The sequence below is a fragment of the Geotrypetes seraphini genome, chromosome 3 (genome assembly GCF_902459505.1).
Source record: "Geotrypetes seraphini chromosome 3, aGeoSer1.1, whole genome shotgun sequence".
Lineage (NCBI taxonomy): Eukaryota > Metazoa > Chordata > Amphibia > Gymnophiona > Dermophiidae > Geotrypetes > Geotrypetes seraphini.
This window is the reverse complement of record NC_047086.1, coordinates 359,940,348-359,966,970: the sequence shown is the minus strand read 5'-3', so window position 1 is coordinate 359,966,970 and position 26,623 is coordinate 359,940,348. Positions and strand designations below refer to the sequence as shown.

The window sequence follows — 26,623 nt, the reverse complement described above, 5'->3', positions numbered from 1 at the left end:
TTCTATCTACTTTAGTTTCACCATTGTTACAATTACCAATATATAGCTTAAAGAACTTTAAATAAATAATTCTCAAATTTAATATTTTGTTGCTTTTGCAATTTTATAATTTCAATTATAATGTGCCATGAAAATCATTTGCTTCATTTAGTATGCCAGAGCTAAAAAAGTTTGAGAGACACTGCTTTATAAAATGTGTGTGTTAAAGAGGCTAGGAAAAGTATACTTAACATTAAAAGCATGTACATGATTTTTTTAAAAATGGAAATAGCAAACCTAAAACTTTTCTATTGTCAGTTTTATCATAATTTCAGTACTACCAAATGACCAACTGTGATGGAAATTATGCAAAGCAGTTTGTTAGGTATGCACATACAGTTAAGGCGCACATGCAAAAAGCTTTGCGTATCATACTTCATCACAATTTTTTTGTGAAATCACAAGATTTTACAATAAAGAGCACAGAAAAACCATGTGCACCACCTTGCACACTTGACTATAATTTCCATCAGCAAAATAGTGTTCAGAAATCCAAACAGTGCGAAAAACCTTCATACATTAGTCTCAAAATTAGGAATGTAAATAGAAGTAGATCTGTTAATGCTTTTAAAAGTGTATATTTGCAAATGGTTTTCCCTGTAATACAAGCAGCAATACCACACTAGAATGGGCTTAGGGTTAGATGAACATTAAGTTGTGTTAACACCAATGTACATTTAATACATCTGGCTCTCTTCACAGACAATTAAGCATTATTCTTCAGATTTTGAATTTCAAGAATTTCAACATTTCTGAGCTTTGTCCAAAAATACTGGAATATCAGAGGGCACCTACTATCCTTGGATTGCCCTAGGTGCTGTTTAGCCCAGCTATAAGCCTAAGTAAAGGTACAGAGCAAATACAAAGTACAGTATCCATGAGGGTTGAACTCAAAGTCATTGTTGCAGCAAGTTTGAAAAAATCATTCCAGAAGATTTAGCTTAAGTAGCAGCATGGGACAGCGTAAATTCTATCTATCTATCTGGGTTGACCTGGCAATCGACCAAAAACTTTCCATAGTTCTCAGATATGCTTACAAGGCTTTCCCTATATTTCTGTTCTGAAAACAGAGTTCACATATAAAAATTTACAGTCTTACAGCTGAAGATCTTCTTACTTAAATTCAAAAGCTAGATAATTATATGAGACCAATCCTTTCGCATTGGAAAACACAAGGATACAGTTTTCAAGACACAAAATAAAAATAAAATCCCCAAAATTTAAAGGAAGAAAGCCATGAAAGTGTCAGTAAATGTAATATGTTTGGGTAATTAAAGTTCCACAGGTTCTGGTATTAAGACATTGATCCAGAGTATGCACAAATAAGATACTGCATCTTCTGAAGTTTAAACTGAGTAAAGGAGATTTAATCACTAAAGAGTGATAAAGGGGTCTTAAGTGAGTTTGGCATCCCATTTTGCTTTTCCTGCAAGTATAGAAGTTACCCTCAAACCTTATACATACATATATTATTATATAGATAGGACATATCTTCCTTTTCATTTTGGTCATTTCCATTATGAAATAGTGCATGCTAAAATAGAATGAAGGAGACCATAATAAAGTGCCCTTTCCTGCTAAAAAGCATTTTCTCTCATTCAGCACTTCATGGAGCAAGTTCATTTTTGTAGGTCTCATCTAAAAAGGGCAAATCTTGTCATACTCCAAATGAAATGCCATGTCACAGAGTACAGATTCATATCAAATGTTATTCAGTGATTTTTTTAATTTTTTTTTAGTTTGACTTTGCAAGAGAAGAGCACTGAAGTAAAGCTTCTGGCAAAGGACAGTTCAAGCACTTGGTGGAAATGAAAGTATTACTCTTGTTTAGGAGATCTGACATCCACTATCTTTTTGGGGTTTAATATCTGCTTCTTTCATGGGCTTCACAGGCTTCGCTTCCTCTTTTTGTGACTTTGCCTGGCAACAAGATAAAAAGAGATTAGGTTCTTATTTTGCCAATATATTTTCTAGTAGATAGGTGTGCCATTCTGGACAGTAGGATATTCTCCCCATGCTTGCAAGCTGTGCAGAAGGAATCCACTCCAGGTTTTCAACTTCTCCTTCTTCTCCAGAGGGCTCTGTCACCCCTTCAGTTTGTACCAAAGAAGGCGATAGCCCTATATACTGTATAAACACATAAGAAGGAGGGGTATGGGGAGACTCCCCGAATACATTTATGCTCTACTCTGAAAGAAGAACACACATGTTAAAATCATAATTGAACAATACAAACATCAAAAATAACCATACCAAACAGAAACATTTATAGAGCTCAAACATTACCCAATGTGTTATAGCAATATATTATTCTACATACTCTTAAGATCTGACTGACATCAAAATCTCAATTTTGACTCAAACTTTCTGACTGAGACAGTAGGTAGGTAGAGAAATAAACTGGCAGGTTGGGGTTCCAGAATGACACACCTATCGACTAGAAAGGTAAGGATCTAAATCTCTTTTTCTAGTGCAACAGGGGTGTCATTCTGGACAGTAGAGACGTACAAAAGCAGTTCCAGAAATCTAGGATGGGACCTCTGTGCCTACTCGTAACATGGATGACCCAAAGATGGTGTCCTTCTGATGAGCAAAGACAGTTGGAACTCATTAGTAACTTCTAGATAATATAGGAGGACTCTCCTCACATCCAGCTTTCTTAGAATCTGGTCCTTTTTCTTTGACCCTGTGGACTGGAATGGTGGTAATCTTACTTCTTGATTGACATGGAAAACTGATACAACCTTTGGCAAAAAGGATGAGACTGTGCGCAAGGAAACTCCCATCTCTGTGATCTTGAGGAAGGGCTCCCTGCACAATGGTGCCTGTAGCTCTGAGACTGCTCTCAATGACTTAAAGGCCACGAGGAAAACAGTCTTGATGGTAAGATCCATCAATGATACCTCTTGAATAGGCTCATATGGAGCCTTAATGAGTCTGTGCAAGACCACGTTAAGGTTCCACAATGGAAACAGTTATTTTACTGGTGGTCAGAGCCTCAACGTCCCTTTTAAGGAATCTGGCTTTGTTGGGATGAGAAGCTAGGGGAGCTTTGCATTCTTGGTCTCTGAAGCATAAGAGGTGTACCATTTGGACCCTAAGCAATGCCACGGTGAGACCTTTGTTGAGACCTGCTTGGAGGAAAGCCAGCACCAGTAAGATCAGAACACTAAACGGCTCCACCTTTCCTTTCATGCACCAGTGCTGAAATATCTCCCATGCTTTAGCATAAGAGGAGACTGTTGTAGGCTTTTTGGCTCTGAGGAGAGTAGCAATAACTACTTCCGAGTATCCTTTGTGCTCTAACACCATGTATTCAAGAGCCATGCCATAATACCAAAGCGAACCGGATCGTCTATGACCACTGGGCTCTGAGAGAGAAGATTGGGATGTACCTGTAGTCCGAGACCTTTATTCCTCTGTAAACATATCATGTCCACATACCCCAGACAGCATGGCCGATCTGGTGCCATCAACACCACTCTCTCTGGGTGGCTTGCCATTCTGTAGAGCATCTGCCCTATCATGGACCACGGAGGAAACACATACTTGTTCTTTGGCCATGGCTGGACCAGGGCATCCAGCCCTGCGCTTCTGGGTTCAGATCTTCAACTGAAGAAACGGTCCGCTTTTTTGTTACTTGCCATAGTCATCAGGTTGAAAGTTGGGTGGCTCCAGTGACAAACAATGGTTTGGAACACTTTTGTAGATAACATCCACTCTCCTAACGTCTACCTGCTGAGGTAATTGGCCTGGACATTGTCCACTCTTGCTATATGCGCTGCTGAAATCCTTTGAAGATGGAGCTCTGCCCATCAAAACAGTGGGCTTCAAGATTCCTCCTTGGTGATTGACATACACCACTGCTATAGCACTGTCTGAAAAGACCCGGAGCGCCTGTCCCTCCAGACTTTTCTCCAGTTCTGTAACACCAATTGAATAGCCCAAAGTGCCAGCCGGTTGATGAACCACTTATTCTGGGAGTCCAATCACTGCCCCTGGACTGGACGCCCATTGCAATGACCTCCCCAGTCGAACAGGCTGGCATCCATTGTCAAAATAACCCATAAGGTTATTCAGAGGGGAATGACTCAATAACAACTGTGGACAGAATCTCCAAGACATGCTGTTGTCGGATTCCGGGGTCCATGGGAATGTCATTTGAAGAGTCTGTTTGTGGAGACCACAGAGATAGCAGTGCATTCTGAAGGGGATGCATGTGAGCCTTTGCCCAAGGAACCACATCTATAGTGACTGCCATAGAGCCTAGCACCTAGAGGTAGTGCCAAGCTTATGGGGGTTGGTCTGACCATCATTTCTAGAATCCAAGAGCAAATTTTCTGTCTGCATGCCTCTAGAAGATAAACACAGCCTTCTGCTGTGTCTAATAGAACTCCAGGTATTCCAGGGATTGGGACAGAACCAGTTGGCGCTTGTGAAAATTCACTATCCAGCTCAGGCTCTGCAAGACCTGGACCACTTAATTCACTGCTTGTTCTCCTTCCAAGAACAACAGGGCTCTGATCAGCCAGTCGTCCAGGTACAGATGCACTTGTAATCTTGCCCTGCGGAGATACACAACCACCACCCCATCATCTTGGTGAAAGTACGGGGTGCAGTAAAGCGGAGTGTCGAGAACTAAAAATGTTTCTCCAGGACATGGAATCTCAGGAACTTTCTGTGCCCCAGAAAAATGGGAATATGCAAGGTTAGCTTCTGTCAAGTCTAGGGTAGCCAGAAATTCCCCCGGCACTACTGCTATGATGACTGACTGCACTGTTTCCATGCAAAAGTGTGGAACTTTCAGAACCATATTGATATGTGTGAGATCCAGTATGGGTCTTCAATTTTCTGAGCCTTTCTTGAGCACTATAAATTATATGGAGTATCTGCCTGAGTCTGATTCTTTGGGCAGCATAGGATCTATGGCTTGAAGTTCTACCAGTCTCTGCACTGTTGCTAAGAATTCACTTGCCCTTTCTGGTCATCCTGCTGAGGAGCCAACAAATCAGTCTGTTAAGGGATGGGCAAACTCGAGCTTGTAATGGTCTAATGAGGCCTCCGAATATTCCTATCTTCAGGGGAAAGGCTGCGCACCTAGCATCATTGTGTTTTCTTGGACGCTGGAGTGGGATGAGATCTGGAAACTTGGTTTCATCTTGGTCATGTAGATCTCTGTTTTGATCCCTGATAGGATCTCCCAAGATGAGGCTCCTCCTGAGTATTAATGAAGATATATGGAACCACAAAAATTAGACCGTCCAGAACCTCTGGCTGACGATCTGTCACACTGGCCATAAGATCATCCAGACCCTTTCCAAACATCATCTGTCCTTTGAAGTGAAGTCTGCTGAGTGTAGCCTTAGAGGTAGAGTCTCCTGCCCATTGCTTGATCCAGAACATTCTGTGGGCTAATATTGAATAAGCAGAGATGTTGTTCATTACCCTGATTATGTTGTAGAGAGCATTGGCCTCATAATCCACCCTTGCTAGCATAAGTGAGGCAAAGGTTCACCCTCTGCCAGGGTAAACTCATGCATCCTGGTACGACATGCACATGCCACAAAAGAGGCTGAGTGAACATCTGCTGACATTCCTGTGCCATAGGATACAGCTTTAACATTGTTTTGGCTACCTTTAAAGAGCCATCAGGAGCACCCAGTGCTCCATGACTAACACTCCTATCAGGATACCAGGGAAATTCTGTAAGCTATGCTCTTACTCTGCTCAGGATAGAATATTGAGCGGATGGGGTTTGCTGGGGGTCTAATTGTAACTCTTGCAGAGAGTCAGTAAAATGTGTTCTTAACAGCGCTGCTGGCTTGAACAGCTGGTGTACTAAGGGTCAAGGGCCACCATTTCTTGCATACTCACCTCAATTTGTGATCCTATATTTCCCAGCAAGGAAGACTCACTCTGTGAGAGAAAGGGCATACAGTCTGACCTCTTGTCTTCAGAGTCCCTGTCAGAAAGGTCCGTGGGATCCTAGCCACCATCTTTAATTGGGAAGGATGTGCCCTGGGAGCCCACGCCACTCTGCAAGGCCCCTGGCTTGCTGCCAGACCTTCTATGAGGGTCTTGGCTATCTAAATTAGAAGTTCTCCTCATCAAATTCACAAATTCAGGAGAAGAGGCTTTACTAAGCAGTGCTGAGTCCCCTTTAGGTAACTCCATCTTTCGTCTCTTGGGCTTCATGGTTTCCATGCTCCTACGCTTAGGAAAGCTGCTGTTCTGCAGCACTGGAAGAGATTTTCTCCTGGAAGACAGGCCCTCCAAAGACTTAGCAGCCCTAGAGAACCAAGGGAAGCTAAGCCTGAATCTCCCATCCCCCCTTCACATGCTGTGCTGTGTGAGGTGCAAAGGCGCTCTTCTAGCATCAATCCAGTGCAAATTTGGCATGAATTAGGGGAAAAGAGCCTACGTACTCCATCCCTGCCAGTTTTGAGGCAAAACAAGGAGTTTTGAAAGGTCTGGAAAACTTTGGGCACCAAAGAACAGTTTAAAACGCCTGAACTAAAAAACAAAACCTCTGAAAACAGGATTTTAAAGGTAAGGCATTCACAGGAAGTGGCAGAAACCTTTAAAAAAACTGTTCTTTCAGACCCTTCCCCCCCCTCAATTTTGTCCATAGGCTGTAATAGCCTTACTCACTACGATATGTGCTCTGAAGGTGCTGTAGCCTGCCTCAGCTCTAAGTAGCTGGATCTGGGAAAAGAATCACTGCCTCAGTTGGTCAGTCCTCCAAATGTCGAGATCTTTGGGCTGCCAGTCAACTGAAGTAAGACTGATACTCAACCCCCACAAACAGCGCATGTGAAGGGGGAGATGAAATCACAGCTGGCACCCTGAAGAGCTCCACTGAGTCACCTGCGGGAGCCTAACAGCCTACACTCAAGCCCCTGTGATTTAGTAGGCAAGCTAAGCTACTAGGGATAGGGACCCCGAGCTCCACAAAGTTTTCTGCAGGCTGGTCAAATAGGTCCCCAAGGGATTTACCTGACAGCTGCAGACCCAAGTCTGCTTCTTCTCCACACAGGCAGAGCTTACTAAACCCCCCCCCCCCCCAACTGGTGCACTGAAATCCGCAAAAAAGAGTGTAAAAACACCAAAAATAATAAATAAATATTCAATGCAGATCAGAAAGACACCTTCTGGCTCACGTGCACAAGGAAAAACTGAAAGGGGCAGCAGAGTCCTCTGGAGAAGGAGGAGGAGTTGAAAACCTGGATTCCTTCTGCATGGATCACGAGCATGGAGAGAATACCCTACTGTCCAGAATGACACACCTATTGCAATAGAAAGAATAGTCACAGTGACTTGTGGGCAGAAGTACCATCATACAGTAGACTCTATTAACTGGAACACAAGCAACTACAACAACAAAAAAAAAAAAATCAGAAATGCTGTAATACTTTAAATAAAAATGAAAATAAAATCAATTTCTGGTGGAAATTGAAGTATAAACTTGGATGGCCACACCTGAGTATGCCCATGCTTTGCCTACTAAATGTCCTGTAGTTTTTCTGGCACAGTTTATGTATTATAGAGCAAAAAAAGGGGTAATAAGATGATCATTTAAAAAATATATATATCATATTTCCATTATAATAATAAATGGAATATATTCCTTTAAAAAATTTTGAATTTTTATCACTGATCTTTAACGCACTATGCTTTAATCTTCTAAAAATCTCATTAAACATTGAGTATACTATGGGAGATGAGCATATCATAAATTTTAAGAACTCAGATCATAGGACCTCTTATGATCTAGATACCATTTCAGGTCTGCATCCTGTGCTCTGTTTTAATCATATATGCTCACTCCTTTCTCCCTACCTTTAAAGTCAAATGTGTGTGCTATCTGAACATTAATATCTGTAAATCTTCCTGATGATGAGAACCCTTAAAGCTTTAAATGTTAATAAAAACATAGGTTTCTTACATAAGATGTTACCATAATAAGAGCAAAAAAGGCAACACTTATCTTAAAGTGGAATTAACCACAGTCAACGCTTAGACTGCCATGCAGACTCCCAATGCCCTCTCTGCAAATGTGGGCGTTCAATCTGAATAAGATCTTCTTTGGGGGATTTTCGGCTGTGTCGCTAGTGATTTTGTGGTTTGAAATTTGAGAGTTTGGAGAGGTAGCGTGTAAAGCAGATTATTTGTCGCCATTCATCTGATGGTTTGAATATAAAGAGAAAGGCAGCCGAAAATCCCCCGAAGATCTTTTATTACAGTCAATTGGGAAACATGTTTAAAAAAAATTGTTTGAGTGAGGACAGAGACCTGTAGGGACACTTAAGCATGCCAAAAGCGAGATCGGCATGCTAAAGAGAATCAGGCCCCCAAGGTGCAATGGGAGCAACAACAAAATCAAGACAGATGAGTCAAGGAGTACATGGTATAGCAGACAGGTCACAAAGAATGAGACTCAAAGCTCCCTGGAATAGGTCTCTAAAGACTTTGGTAATTAGATGGATCAAATTAGGTGGATCAAAAATGGCTTGAGATAAAAAAAAAGGGTAAATGGAAGTGACAGCACATTCTAGTACTTTGGATCCAAAAAGGACACTAGCTGGGCAGATAAGGTGCAGTGAAAGATTTTTGAGGAAGTAATTACCATGGGCCTCCTGAGCATGATATTAAAAATAAATAAATAAATAAATGAGCAAAAATTAATTTAACTAGGTCAATGCAGGTATGTTGTGAAAGAAGCCCTGATGAATAGAAGGAACATCTCCCAAATTCTGTGGGTCCACAGGAGAGGATGACTTCTAATCCTTCATTACTTCTAATAGTCTAAATCAGAAGTGGACAACCTTTGTACTCAACCCAGTCAGTATTTCCCCAATGAAAATGTACAAGATCTATTCGCACTCACTACTCCCATTAAGCACAGTTACTTACCGTAACAGGTGTTATCCAGGGACAGCAGGCAGATATTCTTGACTGATGGGTGACGGCACCGACGGAGCCCCGGTACGGACAATTTTAGAGTGATCTCACTCTAAGAACTTTAGAAAGTTCTAGCTCGGCCGCACCGCGCACGCGCGAGTGCCTTCCCGCCCGACAGAGGCGCGCGGTCCCTCAGTTAGTATAAGCCAGCTAAGAAGCCAACCCGGGGAGGTGGGTGGGACGCAAGAATATCTGCCTGCTGTCCCTGGATAACACCTGTTACGGTAAGTAACTGTGCTTTATCCCAGGACAAGCAGGCAGCATATTCTTGACTGATGGGTGACCTCTAAGCTAACAAAAAAAGAGGGATGGAGGGAAGGTTGGCCATTAGGAAAACAAATTTTGCAAAACAGATTGGCCGAAGTGACCATCCCTTCTGGAGAATGCATCCAGACAATAATGAGATGTAAAAGTGTGAACTGAGGACCAAGTAGCAGCTTTGCAGATTTCCTCAATAGGAGTGGAACGGAGGAAAGCTACAGATGCTGCCATTGCTCTGACTTTATGGGCTGTGACAGAACCTTCCAGTGTCAGTCCGGTCTGAGCATAACAGAATGAAATGCACGCTGCTAGCCAATTAGACAACGTGCGTTTAGAAACGGGGCGTCCCAAATTATTCGGATCAAAGGACAGAAAAAGTTGGGGAACTGATCTGTGGGGTTTCGTACGCTCCAGATAGTAAGCAAGAGCCCTTTTACAATCCAAAGTATGCAGAGCTTGTTCCCCAGAATGAGAATGAGGTTTTGGAAAGAAAACAGGTAGAACAATGGATTGGTTGAGATGAAATTCAGAAACAACCTTGGGGAGAAACTTTGGATGTGTACGCAGAACCACCTTGTCATGGTGAAAAACCGTAAAAGGTGGATCTGCAACCAGTGCATGAAGCTCACTGACTCTCCTGGCAGAGGTAAGAGCAATAAGGAAAAGTACCTTCCAAGTGAGAAACTTGAAAGGAGAGGTAGCTAAAGGTTCAAATGGAGGTTTCATTAAAGCGGAAAGAACCACATTGAGATCCCAGATAACCGGAGGGGCTTTAAGAGGTGGTTTCACATTGAAAAGCCCACGCATGAACCTGGACACCAGGGGATGAGCTGAAAGAAGTTTTCCATGGACTGGCTCATGAAAAGCTGCAATGGCACTGAGGTGGACTCTGATGGAAGAGGACTTAAGGCCAGAGTCAGACAAAGAAAGTAAATAATCCAACAACGTCTCCACTGCCAGGGAAGTGGGATCAAGATGATGAAGAAGACACCAGGAAGAAAATCTCGTCCACTTTTGATGGTAACATTGCAGAGTGGCTGGTTTCCTGGAGGCATCCAGAATGGAACGAACGGGCTGAGACAAAAGAGTATCAGTCGAAGTCAGGCCGAGAGATACCAAGCTGTCAGGTGTAGAGACTGGAGGTTGGGATGTAGAAGGGTTCCCTGCTGTTGCGTAAGCAGAGATGGAAACAGAGGAAGAAGAAAAGGTTCCCTGGAACTGAGTTGAAGTAGAAGGGAGAACCAATGTTGCCTGGGCCACCTCGGAGCAATCAGAATCATGGTGGCTCGTTCCCTCTTGAGCTTGAACAAGGTTCTCAACATGAGAGGCAGAGGAGGGAAGGCGTACAGGAATAGATTCGACCAGTCGTGGAGAAAAGCATCTGCTGCTAGACGGTGTGGAGAGTAAAGTCTGGAGCAGAATAGGGGCAGCTGATGATTGTGAGGAGCTGCAAAGAGGTCCATCTGAGGAGTGCCCCATTGAGTGAAGATAGACTGCAGAGTTACAGGATCGAGTGTCCACTCGTGAGGTTGGAGAATTCTGCTGAGTTTGTCCGCTAAAGAATTCTGTGCTCCCTGAATGTATATAGCTTTCAGGAAGAGATGGTGATCTATGGCCCAAGTCCAGATCTTCTGGGCTTCCTGGCATAAAAGGCGAGAGCCTGTCCCACCCTGTTTGTTGATGTAGTACATCGCAACCTGATTGTCTGTGCACAACAGAAGGACCTGAGGAAAGAGAAGATGTTGGAAGGCCTTGAGGGCGTAAAACATCGCTCTGAGTTCCAGGAAATTGATTTGATGCTTCTTTTCCTGGGCTGTCCAAAGACCTTGAGTCTGGAACTCGTTCAAGTGAGCTCCCCATGCATACAGAGAGGCGTCGGTGGTGATGACTAGTTGATGAGGAGGCTGATGGAACAGAAGACCTCTGGATAGATTTGAGGATACCAACCACCATTGAAGAGACTGATGAAGAGATGATGTCACAGATATGTGTCGTGAGCAAGGATCCGACGCTTGGGACCACTGAGTAGCAAGGGTCCATTGAGGAGTGCGCAGGTGAAGACGTGCGTGAGGTGTGACATGAACTGTGGATGCCATGTGCCCCAAGAGTACCATCATTTGTCTGGCTGAGATGGAAGGTAGGGAAAGCACCTGCTGACATAGAGACTGAAGGGTCTGAAGACGATTGGATGGTAGGAAAGCTCTCGTGAGGAGTGTGTCCAGGATCGCTCCAATGAATTGAAGTCTCTGAGTGGGGATTATATGAGATTTGGGTAGATTGATCTCGAACCCCAGAAGTTGTAGAAACTGGATGGTTTGGTTGGTGGCCAGGAGAACTGCTTGAGCGGATGTGGCTTTGATCAACCAGTCGTCCAGGTAAGGAAATACATGAAGGTGGTGAGAGCGTAGAAATGCCGCTACCACAATGAGACATTTGGTGAATACCCTTGGAGATGAGGCTAGACCGAAGGGCAGTACCTTGTATTGGTAATGACAATGATTGATCATGAATCGGAGATATGGTCTTGAGGTTACATTGATCGGTATGTGAGTGTAAGCCTCTTTGAGATCGAGGGAGCATAGCCAGTCGTTTTGATTTAGAAGGGGATAAAGGATGGCTAAAGAAAGCATCTTGAATTTTTCTTTTACCAGATGTTTGTTGAGATCGCGAAGATCTAGGATGGGTCTGAGATCTCCTGTTTTTTTGGGAACTAGAAAATAACGGGAGTAGAATCCCTGCCCCTTTTGATCTAGAGGAACTTCTTCTATAGCGTTCAGAAGGAGGAGGGATTGGGCCTCCTGAATAAGGAGGGCCAATTGAGGACTGTTCAAAGCAGACTCTTTTGGCAGGCTTTGAGGTGGAAGAGTCTGAAAGTTGAGAGAGTAGCCGTGGCGGATGATGTTGAGGACCCATTGGTCCGACGTGATTACTTCCCACCGGCTGAGGAACAGAGAAAGTCGACCTCCTATAGGCTGAGGCAGGAGAGCAGGAATAGGGATACTGGCTATACTGTGGAGAATGAAGTCAAAAGGGCTGTGACTTCTGCTGAGGAGGTTGTTTCACAGATTGCTGCTGCTGCTGCTGTCTGGGAGGCTGACGTTGTTGTTGCCTCTGACGCCTGGGTTGCTGAGCAGTGGTAGTTAATGGACGAGCTGTGAAGCGGCGTTGATAGGCCGACTGCTGTCTATATGGTTTTGGCGGAGGAGGCTTCTTTTTATTTTTAAGCAGGGTATCCCAGCGCGTCTCATGAGCAGAGAGCTTTTGTGTGGTTGAGTCCATGGAATCCCCAAAGAGCTCATCCCCTAGGCACGGGGCGTTGGCTAACCGATCTTGATGGTTAACATCAAGCTCGGATACCCGAAGCCAGGCCAAACGGCGCATAGCCACCGACATTGCTGTCGCTCTGGATGTAAGTTCAAAGGTGTCATATATGGATCTAACCATAAACTTACGTAATTGGAAAAGAGACGACAAGCAGGTGTGAAAAGAGTGATGCTTTCGTGAAGGAAGATATTTTTCGAAAGAAGCCATGGTGGTAAGGAGATGCTTTAAATAAAAAGAAAAATGAAAAGCATAATTACTAGCCCTATTTGCTAACATAGCATTTTGGTAGAGCCTCTTACCAAATTTATCCATGGCCCTTCCTTCTCTGCCAGGAGGGACAGATGCATATACACTGGTTCCTGAAATAATGATTCGTGTGGAAGTTGAGGTTTGTCGAACCCAGGAATGGGAATTACTTTATATAGAGAATCCAGTTTACGTGGGGCCCCTGGGACAGTTAAAGGAGTCTCTAAATTCTTATAGAAAGTTTCCCTCAAGATGTCATGAAGGGGAAGTTTCAAAAATTCCTTTGGAGGCTGATCAAAATCAAGGGCATCCAAAAAAGCTTTAGACTTTTTGGATTCAGCTTCCAAAGGAATGGACAAGGATTCACACATCTCTTTCAAAAAACAGGAGAAAGAGGAAGTGACCTGTTTGGAGGATGGGTCAGGGACAGCCGAATCCTCCTCCTCTGAGGAACATTCGCCTTCAGAAAGAAAGGGTTCCTCTGAGTCTCCCCACAGATCAGGGTCTCTGACATGGGAAGAATGGTCCCAAGACTCAGGTGTTTGTATGTGTCGGGTTTTGCGCACCGACTTACCCGACCTCATCGACACCGAGTCAGGAGATGTTATCGGTCGCACCGGTGCCGAAGTCTGTACCGATTGATGGTGAGCTCTCGGCTCCGGTGCAAGGACTGGCATCGATACCGATGAGGTTAGGTGAAGCGGTACCGAAACAGTGGAAGCGGGTAACACGGGTTCCACAATCGGTATCGATACGGGTTGTTCCACAACCGGTACCGATAGTTCGGTGCGGGCCGGCACCGGAAGGTTCGGTGTCATGATAGCAGGAAGGAGCCGTTCTAATTGCTCCTTAAGCTGCACCTGAAGGATGGCCGTAATGCGGTCATCGAGGGATGGCACCGGTACCGCTTTTTTCTTCTGCGGTACCTGCGGTGCCGCTCGACGCCCCGGAGATGAGGAGCCCGATGTCGAGGGACTCACCTCTATAGGGGCGGAGCGCTTCCGCTGGCGTCTTACAGGTGGCAGGATTGGACTCACTGCACTCGAGGCCGGAAGACGTTCCAGCGGGGAAGGCTTCTTAGCCGGCTTACCTGACTGTTGAGACGCCGGCGTGGAATCACGCGGCGTCGAAGACGAGGGTGCCGACTGAATCGGTGCCGAAGCCGGAGTCGAAGGAACGGGGTCGGACATCTCGGCACCGAACAATAATCGCTGCTGTATTTGGCGATTTTTTAATGTCCGTTTTTTTAGAGTAGCACAGCGGGTGCAAGTAGAGGCCTGATGCTCAGGACCCAAACACTGTAAACACCAGTTGTGTGGGTCCGTGAGAGATATAGGCCTAGCACACCGCTGGCACTTTTTAAAACCCGGTTGAGGGGGCATGAAAGGAAAAACGGCTTCCGCCAAATCGAAGGCCGAGGCTTCGATGGTGGCAGAAGGCCCCGCCGGGGAAAATCAAATTAAGAAAAGAAAAATTATTATTTTTTTTTTTTTTTAAAAAAGAAAAAAAGAAACGAAATAAGGCCAATTAGCCAAAAAGTTTACGCGAGCGGGAAGGCAATAGAAAAAAAGTTTCAACAGCCGTTGAAAAAAACGCGTCTTCTTAGCTCCGCGGAAACTAAGAAACTGAGGGACCGCGCGCCTCTGTCGGGCGGGAAGGCACTCGCGCGTGCGCGGTGCGGCCGAGCTAGAACTTTCTAAAGTTCTTAGAGTGAGATCACTCTAAAATTGTCCGTACCGGGGCTCCGTCGGTGCCGTCACCCATCAGTCAAGAATATGCTGCCTGCTTGTCCTGGGATAATATTCAGATCGGATGCATATTCATTTGGGAAAACTTGAGGGCTGAGGTCACCTACTTCTGGCCTAAATGGATAAAAATAAACTGAAGAGCCACAGGACTAGTGCAACATAGTGTTGTACATGGGTAGGCTTTAAATTTTTCCACAAAGCTCTAAGAAGAATCTTCATTAAGTGCTGAATGTGGTCCCAACTAAAAAGCCTGCCTTCAGTATATTCTAGAGATCTTAAATTTTCTTTATAACTTTTATATAGCAAGATAGGGCTCCCTTTACAAAGCTATGGCAGAAATTCCTGGCGCAACAAATGTGACAAAAGTCATTCAATTCTAGGGCCTTTGTCGCATTTGCTGTGCTGGGAATTGCTACTGCAGCTTTGTATAGGAACCCTTAGTTTTAAAGGCTTCACAGTGAAAAAGAAAATCATCAGGCATAAACTACTAAGTTAGGGTCTGAACCTTATTTCTTACATTATCATCCTTTGGCATCTTGGTGAGATCAAATGCAGCCAGAGTTTCTGGGGTCCACTGAGGATTCACAGCAGGAAATTCAAAAGGTATGGGTTCCACAAGCCCATAATTAGCTTTTAGGTCAAGTTGTGGAGCTTCTGCTGGGACTTTGTGAAAATAACTGGAAAAGAAATTTAACATTTTAATATCAAGGCAAAAACAAATAAGGGAATTTTAAAAAGAGTGTGTGATATTTTGAGATTTATCATGTTTGTGTGTATATATATATATATATATATATATACACATACACAAACATGATAAATCTTTGGATTTCTTTGGATTCTCTTGTAATAACAATATATAGCCAAACCATAATACATTAGAAACATATATTTTTCCTTTAAAGTATATATATATATATATATATATATATATATATATGTATTATGGTTTGGCTATATATTGTTATTACAAGAGAATCCAATACATCAATCCGCATCGCAAAAGATTTAATTATTAATATTATATATGGTAAAACACCTAAAATATCAATGACAAGGACAAAAAACAGCACAATAATCAACAAAACTAACAACAATGATCTAGTTTTAGTAGAGTAAGTAGATACAAAACATGAAAATACATGAAAAACTTGACTTCAGCTGATAAAAAAAAATCATCAGCTAGAATCCTAATGTTCAGTGTTCAACAATCCATGTTGAAAGAAGTAGACCATAGTCTTTGACAACTGTCCAAGAATGACTGTAAAAACCCATAAGAGTCCATGTAATCTCAATCCCAATTCATAAACAAGTGATCAGTAGAATGCAGGTGCAAGTGCTTCACAAGTAGACAAATTCAAGTGCAGGCAAATCATCCGATACAAATTCGACTCCCTCAACATGAGTCGTGTTTCGACAATCTCTTTCTCAAGAGGAAGAACAACATGGGAGAGGAGAGGAAACTGGATTTAACCATGAGCAGCTACAAATGCTGCCAAACAGCGGGGGTGTAGGAGTGTTCCATGATTGTCTTTTTAAAGGCCTAAGGCCTGGGTAGGCCAGACACCATTTTACTGAATTCATCTTTGCTGGGTCTTAAGGAACTTTAATGAATCAACTTTTTTGAACTAAGACTATGGATCTTGCTTTGCTATAGAGTTCAGTTTGAGAAAGTATGTAGAAGCAAATTATAGACATGGTAAGGACACAATGTCCTGCTTCTTTATCATCTTGGCTGGACATGCTGTATTAACCTTGGAAGAAGGTACATGAAGAAGCCTATTCATTCTCCTTGGGCCCCTTCCCTAATTGGCCAGATGGTCACCTGAGCATGCGAGGGATAAGGAATGGAACCAGAAAGTGGAGAGAGAATTGGGGGCTGAAGTTGAAGGAGAGAGAAGGAAAAAGAAGATATCCTGGTCAGCTAGCACATCTCTGGAAAGAGAAGGACTACTGACTATATTGGAGGTCCCGGTTTATATTCGGACCAGCACCCCCCCTCCTTGAATTATTGCAGGCCGCCATCAGACTTTGCACATTTTTAGCCATTTGTTATAGGGAGAGATCAGAGAGGAGAGATTCTGAGGAGCTGCAGTGTCAATAAGAGGAGTTTGACTGTATGCGGAAATGGATAAGGAGCCAATGAAGTGATTTGCGGACAGGGTTAATGTGAGCATTAACGACCTTGGCGGAATATAAGGTGAGCAGCAAAATTCTGAACAGATTGAAGTGGAGAGAGATGATTTAGCGGATGATCTGTGGGAAGCAAGTTGCAGTAGTCTAGGCAAGAAGTGATAAGAATGTGGATGAGGGTCTTAGCAGTGTGCTCCAAAAGGAAAGGCTGGATTTTAGCAACAGAGAAAAATTACATGTTTTGGTGGTCTGTTGGATATGTGAAGAAAGGGAGTCAAAGGTGACCCTGAGATTGAGAGCCAATGTGACAGGAAGGATGAGAGCGTTATCCAAAGAAACAGAGAATGGAGAAGAGGAGAGGTAAGTTTAGGAGGAAAGATAAAGAGCTCTGTCTTGGCCATGTCTAATTCTAGATGGCAATGAGACATCCAGGTAGCAACATTAGACAGACAGACTGAGACGTGGGCCTGGATTATTGTAGAAATTTCAAATATAGAGAGGTAGATTTGCGAGTTGTCAATATAGAGGTGATACTGGAAGCCATGGGAACAGATTAGAGACCAAGGGAAGAAGTGTAGATGGAGAAAAGAAGTTTCAGGACAGAGCCCTGAAACACCGACCAACAGCCAATGATGGCGGAGGAGGAGCCACCAGAGCATATGCTAAAAGTACGATGGGAAAGATAAGAAGAAAGCCAAGAAATAACAGAGCCCTGAACCCAAGTAGGAACAGTGTATTGATGAGCAGGTGGTGATCTACAGTGTCAAAAGCCACATTTAGGTCAAGGAGGATGAGGATGGAATAGAGGCCTTTGGATATGGTGAGAATAGGTCATTGGAGACTCTAGCAAGGGTCGTTTTCATGGAATGAAGAGGCCAAATAAAACTTTGGCCACTTGATTTGAAAACCAACTAGATATGCCCAAAAATATATTTATTCAATTTTCTATTCTCCCAAGGGAGCTCAGAACAGTTTTTAGCCAGGTACTTAAGTATTTTTTCCTGTCTATCCCAGTGGGCTCACAATCTATCAATGTACCTGGGGCAATGGGGGGGATTAAGTGACTTGCCCAGGATCACAAGGAACAGCGCAGGTTTGAATCCACAACTTCAGGATGCCGAGGCTGTAGCTTTAAACCACTGCACCATACTCTCCCCTTTGAGTGCTTTGTGTGGCGTTGAGGGTGGAGAAATAAAATTTTATATTAATCAGCTGCTGAACTTTGCCACTGAATGTGTACGTTATTTAAAGCAGCAACAAGTAACCAGCAGATTATCAGTAAACATACATCTTTTTTTACATTTATACATAGATTTCAGTGCTAGCACTTATAAGCAGTGCTGCTAAGAATATGTCATATCTAAAAGATAGGTAGCAGCTACTGAATATAGACTTGCTTATGTTCATCTAATTGTTAAAATTATTACAGTCCTCTCCTCCTACAAGTAGATATGCATATAAGATATTCCACTCAGAAGTAAAAGGAGCCCATCTCTTGGGCAGCAGAATGAATCTGGGCTAAAACAGAATTACACCCTTGTCAGGAGGAACATAGCTTGGATATGTTCTTAGGCTTCTGCGGTTGACGTCATGACTTTAGCAAGTTTCTGAAGAAAGCCACAGCATGATGGCTGAAGCGTTGATTCTTTCTACACAGATGCAGCAAGATCCGGAAACCTGATACAATCATAACTTGGATACATCCGAAAGATTTGTGGACAGAACACTAAACATAGAAATTATCGGAGAATACAGACATGGACACGATTTCATAAGCCTTTTCCCTTGGGAAGCATATTAAAAAACACTTGTTCTTGGTAATTCAGTCATAAAAGATGTCATGAGATAAACTTGAATTCTGTAATTTACCCATAGTGTTTGCATAAGTTCTCCTCATCAGATAACACAAAATTAACATACAATTGGAAAAAGTATGACAGGTTATATTATAACTTTTGGTGGAATTCTGTATGTCATATATACAAAATGGAACATACAATAGGATATTTTGTACAAAAGGATATTTTGGTAAATTTCAGAAGATATGGGGACCATTAACAGATTTTTGTAATGAATGATAAACTTTTCCCAAGATAAGATATTTGATTAGAGGGGAAATATGGGGGAGTTTTATTTTTATTATTTCATAATATATGATTATATCAATAGTTTCATTGTAATGGTACTTGTATGTAATATTGTGATGGGAGGGATGGGAGGGAAGGATTTTCTATTTAATAAGAATAGTTTAAATATTAGGTTTATTACATAATATTCAAAATATTATAGAAGATTAATTTGTAATGAAATGTTATACTTAAAGTGTTATATGAGAATTAATCAAGTGTGTATTTATAAGTTCATATGAGTTTATCTGCTACACTTGTTGTAATGTGCAAAAATGAATAAAGAATTAAAAACAGATGACACAAAATTAATTTTGTGAAATCAAAGGGTGTCTCAAAAGCTGCAGCAGAGACAGTGAGAGCCCCTTGATAAGAAATAGGTAGCACTTCATTGGTCACTAGACCAGCCTGCAAAGCATTTTTATCAAATTAATGGAATATAATCATTTCTGGTATCAATACTCACATAAATCCATTTTCTCTTTCACATTTTTCCAGTGTATTTTTAACAAGACTTCCTAGCTTTCTGAAAAAGAGATGCCCAGATGGCTTTGCTGTAGTTCCAGGTCCCTTCGTCTCACCATATTCCTTGCACAATGCTTCTGCTTTGCTATAAACTAACAGAAATCAAACGAAATTAATATAATGTAGAGAGCAGAACTGGTTATAAATAAATTCAGATTTCAAGTAAAACTATCAGCTGCAACATCTTAAAATATGAATTCACTGCTAAGAGGTAAAGTTAAAAACAGTGTTGGTTCTGATACCAATTATCTACCTGGGACCTGTTTCTACTGGTCAGTATAATCTTGTATTTTGTTTAATGTCTAATCAAAATAATCAAAGTTGATACTGTTCCACAAATAAAACAATGAAAGGACAACAGAAAGTAAAGTATTTCCAGAGTGCTCGGGGAGAAAGTGTAATGGTGAGCAGAGCAGGGAGCTACAAGACAGAAGTCCAAGGATGATTGTCCCCTTTTCTGGAAGTTAATATTACATTACATTGGTGTCTTCTATCCCGCCAATACCTTTCAGTTCTAAGCGGTTTACAACAAGAGTTGGCCTGGGCATTTCCAGGGAGAATACATGGTTAATAGATGTAGTATGCGTTGGGATCTGTGGAGGGTCAATCAGGTTTAGTTAGATCATTTGACAAATTTCTGCAGTACATGAAAAGTTTGGTTGGAATACTGACACTCAAAACAAGAGAAAACTGTGGAAACGATGTTCTTGATCTAAAAGTTTTAATAACAGATGTTCTTCACAAATAAAAGTGACGCAGTCAAAACACCAGAAGTATGCATATCGAATCCCATAGAAATTCTGCCACACCACTTATTTTCCAGAGCATGGTCCTCTTCACCCAGAAATCTTGACAGGATACAGCTGAACCTCCCCTCAACAAAAAAACTTCAAGTATAAACACATATTCAATACAATGTTCACATTCTCTGGTGCAAAAACATGGAGCAGTCTCCCAACAAGCAATCTACTTCACATTTCATAAGAAGCTAAAGACTTACCTCTTTGACTCCATATACTCTACCAACAACTAACTCCCAACAACTACCAGTTCTGAACCAGGCTACCTCAAGTTTATAAGAAGCTAAGAAACTAAAGACCTACCTCTAACAATTATTGCTCAACCCCACACTATGGACCTATCCCATCAGAATCTATACCAAGGATGTCCAACCTTTTGGCTTCCCTGGGCCGCATTGGCCGAAATAAATGTTTCTGGGGCTGCACAAATGCTGCAGCAAGACAGAGGAGGGAGCCGGCAAGATGGTAAACACCCGGGGGCAGCAGAGGAAAACACTGCATCGCCCTCGACTGGAGCCGCACAAAATACTTCACGAGGGCCGTATGCGGCCCTTGGGCTGCAGGTTGGACACCACTGATCTATACTATGCATGAAGCTAAAGACTGAGACTTCATATCCCATTGGCATTTATACTACGCATGAAGCTAAATATCTACTTCTGAGACGCCATACTCTCCTTTGACAATTAATTCTTGAACTATAGGACCTTTTCCTTGGTATCTATACCACGCAACTTACCAACCCAAGCCTATTACCTACCTCTGCACTGTCCAAAACTGATCTATTCCTTCCTCCAATAGAACTGTATTTTCTCCTAATCCATTGCAATGCACTAATTTGTATACCAATAATTTTCACACTGTAAGTTACCTTGAATCTGTTCTGGACGTAGTGCAACTCAGAAATTCCAGATCAGATTAGATTCTTCCTCCACATGATAAACACTTGTAAAATAGCATGCAAAGGAAACAACTGCTATTTTGGAGAGTTTCAAAACTTGCAAAAAGGGGCAAACCCAAGCTTTCTAGATATGCAGAAATCACTACATAAACCATTTGCTGCCACAGAAATCTTCCTTTTGAAACAGAATTAACGGAGCCATTAAAATATCAACTGGACTGCTTTCACACTTGATGGCTTCATATTTTGATCAAATTCATTTTTTTTCTTTTGCTCCTTATGATTTGATTTTTGACGGACATTTAAAGCAGAGCAATGATAAAGTAAAATCTATTTATTCTGGCTCGTCAGAAGAAATTTTGCAAAATATACATCTATTTTTTTTACTCAACATCTGCTCACCAAGGCTCTGGTTAAGGCAAACCAGAATAGAGATTTAACCTCATTACTGGTGTAATAATTTCTATACCAAAGTCCTTAGTAGCCTGGTAAAAGAGAAAACAAAAAGATCCTTTGCTCTGCTCTAACTTATGTTTTCACACTGAATGATGCTGGAACAAAAATTGTACATTTATAAATATGTAACATTTTTGCAGCTCTCATCAGTCTTCCTTGTACCTCCAGTCTTCAGCTGTCTATGCTCTGTTCATTACTTTAAAAGAACTTATAATTAGTTTGCTACACTCTTAACTAAATCAGTTCCTTATATCTTGTTTAATTCTATAATCAACTAACCTTGAGTTTAGATTCCCATCTATTTATCTCAACAGACTGTACCACCCACCCTACCCCCATCTAATAATTTCACTTAAGCCCCCCAGCTATAGGATAAGCTGTATTGTAGAAAAGCATTATGTCATATCTATGTTATTTTGAATACTCTGATGTGTACTTATTAGTTATGACCAGCACAGAGAGGGACAGAGCACATCAAACACAAAACAGAAAAAAAAAAAAAGCAACGCACAAAGGACTTCAATGAACAGGGAATTGTCTTTATTGACCCAACATAAGACGTGTTTCAGCGTACAAAGGCTGAATCAGGGGTTGGCCAATGAGCAAAATGCGATTACCAAACTTCGGGGATCAGAATCAGTCCTAAAGCCGGAGCATAGAGAGCAATCTCAAAGTTCTATGTTACTTCAGCTATTCGGCTTGATAAGAGGCCCTGAGGTAGGTAATGAAAGGCTGGCTTTTCCAACTTGCTGAAACAACACAGGACTTTGAGATTAGTTGTTTCATAGGTATTATATTAAGTATTATATTATATCTCTTATTTGAATTTCATGGTAGTACTATTAAGTTTCAATTTGCTGATTTTACCTCACTTGTATTTGTTTACATTTGGTCTTTTACTAATGTGCTTTTAACAAAATTGTAAGTTTTATGTTGAACTGTACTTGCTGTACACTGCCTTGGGTGAATCTTTTCATAAAGGCAGTTAATAAATCCGAATAAATAACCAACCACATTTGCCAACTGAAGTTCAATGTGGCTTAAAATAAAAATATAGCTAGACATCTAGGATTTCCATGATACAAAAGTGCAAAACATCAAATTATTTGAAGTACAAACAACCTTTATAAAAATGTCTTAATTACTGAAATAAAAATTACATTACATTACAGATTTCTATTCCGCCATTACGTTTCGGTTCAAAGCGGATTACAAAAAGAGTTATGGAAGAAGGATTACAACTTTAGATCAGAGAAGGTTTCCAAGAGAGGGAAAAGTAGGATCTGGGGTTAGGGAGGGGATGGTAAGAGGGGGGTTAAGCTTTATCATGGTATTAAGCTTTATTAAGGGATTTCTTGAAGAGTATAGTTTTTATTTCCTTTCTGAACATCTTGTAGTCTGGGGTTGTTGTCAATAGGTTGGAGACTTGGTTGTCTATCTTTGCTGCCTGAGTGGCCAGTAGTCCGTTGTATAGTTTTTTCCATTTTACTTCTTTGATTTGGGGGGTAAGTGAATGGGGTATGTGTTTTTCTACGCCTGGTAGAGGTGGTTTGGATGAGGCGGTCGTTTAGGTAGGTTGGGCTGTCTCCATTTATAGTTTTAAATAGTATACAGTAGAATTTAAATTGTATTCTTTCCTGGATTGGAAGCCAATGAGAATTGATGAATGCCTCAGTAATGTGATCATGTTTTTTCAATGAATAGACGAGTCTTAGACTCCCATGTTAAAGATAAAAGGAAGAGTTCCACATCAATGCTGCTTGATAGATTTTAAGGGGTACACATACTAGAACACCGTCCTAACTGTATCAATAGAAGAAAAGCCTAAACATTATTTTGCCTCCTCATTTGTAGATATATACCCTGCAGCAGTTGAAACTGAGCATGCATATAAGGCGGCAAATAACCATACATACAAAGCTTAATATAAACCACAACCAACTGGCAGACAATGCAGCTGCACCACAAGAGATGCAATTTGTAACGGCGTCAAACAGACTGCAAAAATCATAGTGACATCCTGCTCTATTTGTATGTAAATGGTGTGATCTCTCAGCTCTCATTGCTGTTCACTTCAGCTGTGAAAAAAAAAAAAAAAGTTGCAACTTCATCATTACTCATTTATAATCTGTAGACTTAGATATTTATTTCATTACTTACATTTTTCTGCTTCTTGCAAACACCTAATTGCCTCTCCACATTTGTCACTTGCAAGTAAAGTCTGACCATGGTAGCAGAATGACTAAGAAGAAAAGTTTATTACTGTATTTATAATAGTGAAAAACCAATATTCAAGTGATCAAACAATATTTTTTCATTATATTTGCCTGCTGGACACCTAACGTGTCCCAGTCTGGGTTGGTGAAAGCCATTCTTGATGCTTACAATTACTTTCTTTATATCTATCATAATAGAAAAAAGGAATTTCTTATTGTACGTCTCTCTGTATGTTTTTGGCCTCTTTCCATTTCTAACCATTTTTATATTTCTGATTCTGCTTTTGCAAGCCATTTTCTCTTTACTATTGTGTTCTACTCCATATTCTTTTCTGTGTTCTTCTTGCACGGTTCTATATTATGTAAATGCTACTACAGAAATGCAAAAGAATATGCTTCCAATTGTAGCAGAATATATATAGGAGCAGGAACTCACTTAATAGGAGTTTGATCATAACAAGAAGCCTATATAAGAAATCTCAGAAAGTACCCATCTGAAGTCTATTGTCTGTTTTATAAAGGGAACACAGATGCCCGTTTACCTTTACAAATTAGGCTCCCAAATCTAGCCCCTGTAGTGCATAAATGCCATAGCACAAAATTTAGAACTGCTCCAAATGTATTTTATAAAATACATCACAACTCTGCCCTTGCTTCACACAAAACACAAGCTTAAGCATGTGCTGTAATATCACTGTGTATAACACCATCGGCTAATTTTTAAAAGACCTTTTATTACATGTAAAAACTATAAAAATGACCCTCCAATAGTGTTCTCCTCCTAATAAAGTAAAAATAAAACTTTCAGCTAATCTTTAAAAGCAAAGGCATCTCCAGCTAGTCCTTTTTTTTTTTTTTTTTCTATTTCTTTTTTTTAGTTCATTAATTTTATTGAATATTATAAGTAATATACGGAAAGCAGTTCAAATACATAAAAATTGAATAAGAAATAGTGATGTAGAAACAAAAGAATCCATAATTGCTGTTATTTGCATATAGTAGATTAGTAAGAAGAATTCAGAGTATTTGAAACTGCTAAGAAAAGAAATAGAAAGGGTAGAAAAACAGAGAAGATGAATTGAAATAAAAAAGAAAAAAGAGAGATATGCACATTTTGAAAAATTGGAAGTCACCCACACTACTAGACTACACCTTTTGGTGGAACTCCTTGAGCATGTACCACAAATTCGAATCATATGCATATGAAAAGAACATGATATCTCGTTTATCTCCAGCTAGTTCTAATCGAGTCAAATCCTCTTAGCACATACAGTATACTGAATTTCCACTTCTCTGGCTCAGTGACCTAGGGATCCTTTTACTAAAGCTTAGGGCACACTAATTGACATTAGCATGTATAAAATAGGATGTGCAGTATTTAACACATGCCTTAGTATATTCATTCATTCCCATGTGCTTCAGAATAGAGTAATGTTTAGAATAATTTCTGAAGGGACAATCTGAATATACCCCACAGTGCACATCTTCCATACACAATGAAATTATTTTCTATTATGAAATGTGAATTCGTATTATTTAAGCAATTAGGATAAAGATTTTGAAGATGGCTCAAGTAGAAAACAGAGGAAAAAAATGGAAAATTAAACCAAAACAAAGAACTGATTTATAGATTATTTTTTAATACAAGAAACTTATTTTGGGAATGAGGAAAGGCATCAAAATCTTTTGGGATGCATATACTGGAGGCAATACTGGTGGCACAGAACCCTCCTAAAAGCTGCAGTATTTGCAAACACTTTACATTTGCTTGATCTTTTGAAGGTACATTTTTGTCTTCTTTCTCTGTGTAGGTAGTGCCTAAGGCATTCACCTTCAATTTTGTTTTTGTTAATTTTGGAGTATTCTTACTTTTTTTTTGCAAGGGGATTAGCAATTCACTTACCTAGCAAGAGGAGATTGCGAAATCCAGTTTCTACAGAAGACATTTTAGTCCCTAAGCCAGAGCTTCCCAAACTGTGTGTTGGAACCCCAAATGAGTGGTGGTGGTGAGGGGGGGGGGGGAAGAAATCACAAAACCTGGCCTTTGCCGTCATGACCTAGGTGGGATCTCCATAGGTGCATCAATATTCTGCACCTTCAGGGGGGGCCACACAATTTTATTTTGCTGCAATCATGGGATCATAACAAAAAGATTGGATTGCAATACCCTAAATATTACTTGCTGATACGCAAAGGAACCCGCACATTGAAGAGCACAGGCATTAACATTTCAAAATGAAGGAGATTGGCTCAATCTTGGGAGTACTCAGCACCTACAAAGCTGGCTCCTACAGTGAAGAGCATAATCAATATAATTTAGGAAAAAAGAAAGCAACAGTTATGTTTGTGAATGAGGCACAACAATAAAATTACTTACATATGCCATGTAGAAACACATCTTCAACTGTGTGTATTTTCTCCACTTGGCTATGTAGACTGGGTCCAAACTGGATAAGGTATGGTCTAAATTCAAAATTGTATCAGAAAAAAAATGACTATTTTTGTGTTCTTAATAAGCCATGATTAACCTTAACAAAACTTCCTAAACTGAGATAAGGCAGTACTCACAGACCTCATCAAAATATCTAGAACACAACTCTAGGCTCACCTAGAATGAGCTATGATCTATGCCACCAGACAACTATTGTGATGCCAAAACCTACAACCTGAGTGGTGAGAAGATTCAAGATAGTTTATAGTCCTGCAAGATGAAAATACACTTGGATGAATACCAATTTCAAGACCCAAGCAGATAGGAAGCAAACTCATCTTGAACAATGTTCTTCGGTGCTACTGAGAGCAGTCTTTTTGTGTCAACAGAACAAACACTGTAAAATTATTTAAATTTGATCTTCAGTTTAAAAAAACAGAAGATACAGCAACTTGG

The 26,623-nt window shown here is 41.0% G+C and overlaps 1 protein-coding gene across 6 annotated transcripts in view; it reads right to left on the bottom strand.

Annotated features, from left to right (window-relative positions):
- Positions 1-917: 917 nt before the first annotated feature.
- Positions 918-26,623, bottom strand: part of BROX (BRO1 domain and CAAX motif containing) — a 76,072-nt gene continuing 50,366 nt past the window's right edge. For all 6 annotated transcript variants that reach the window (XM_033936995.1, XM_033936996.1, XM_033936994.1 and 3 more), the window contains 5 exons: positions 26,114-26,199; positions 23,681-23,762; positions 19,305-19,455; positions 15,097-15,256; positions 918-1,959 (listed from right to left, as the gene is read on the bottom strand). In XM_033936995.1, the coding sequence (XP_033792886.1) occupies positions 1,867-1,959; positions 15,097-15,256; positions 19,305-19,455; positions 23,681-23,762; positions 26,114-26,199 (572 nt within the window). In that variant the 3' untranslated portion in view covers positions 918-1,866. The remainder of the gene's footprint in view (positions 1,960-15,096; positions 15,257-19,304; positions 19,456-23,680; positions 23,763-26,113; positions 26,200-26,623) is intronic.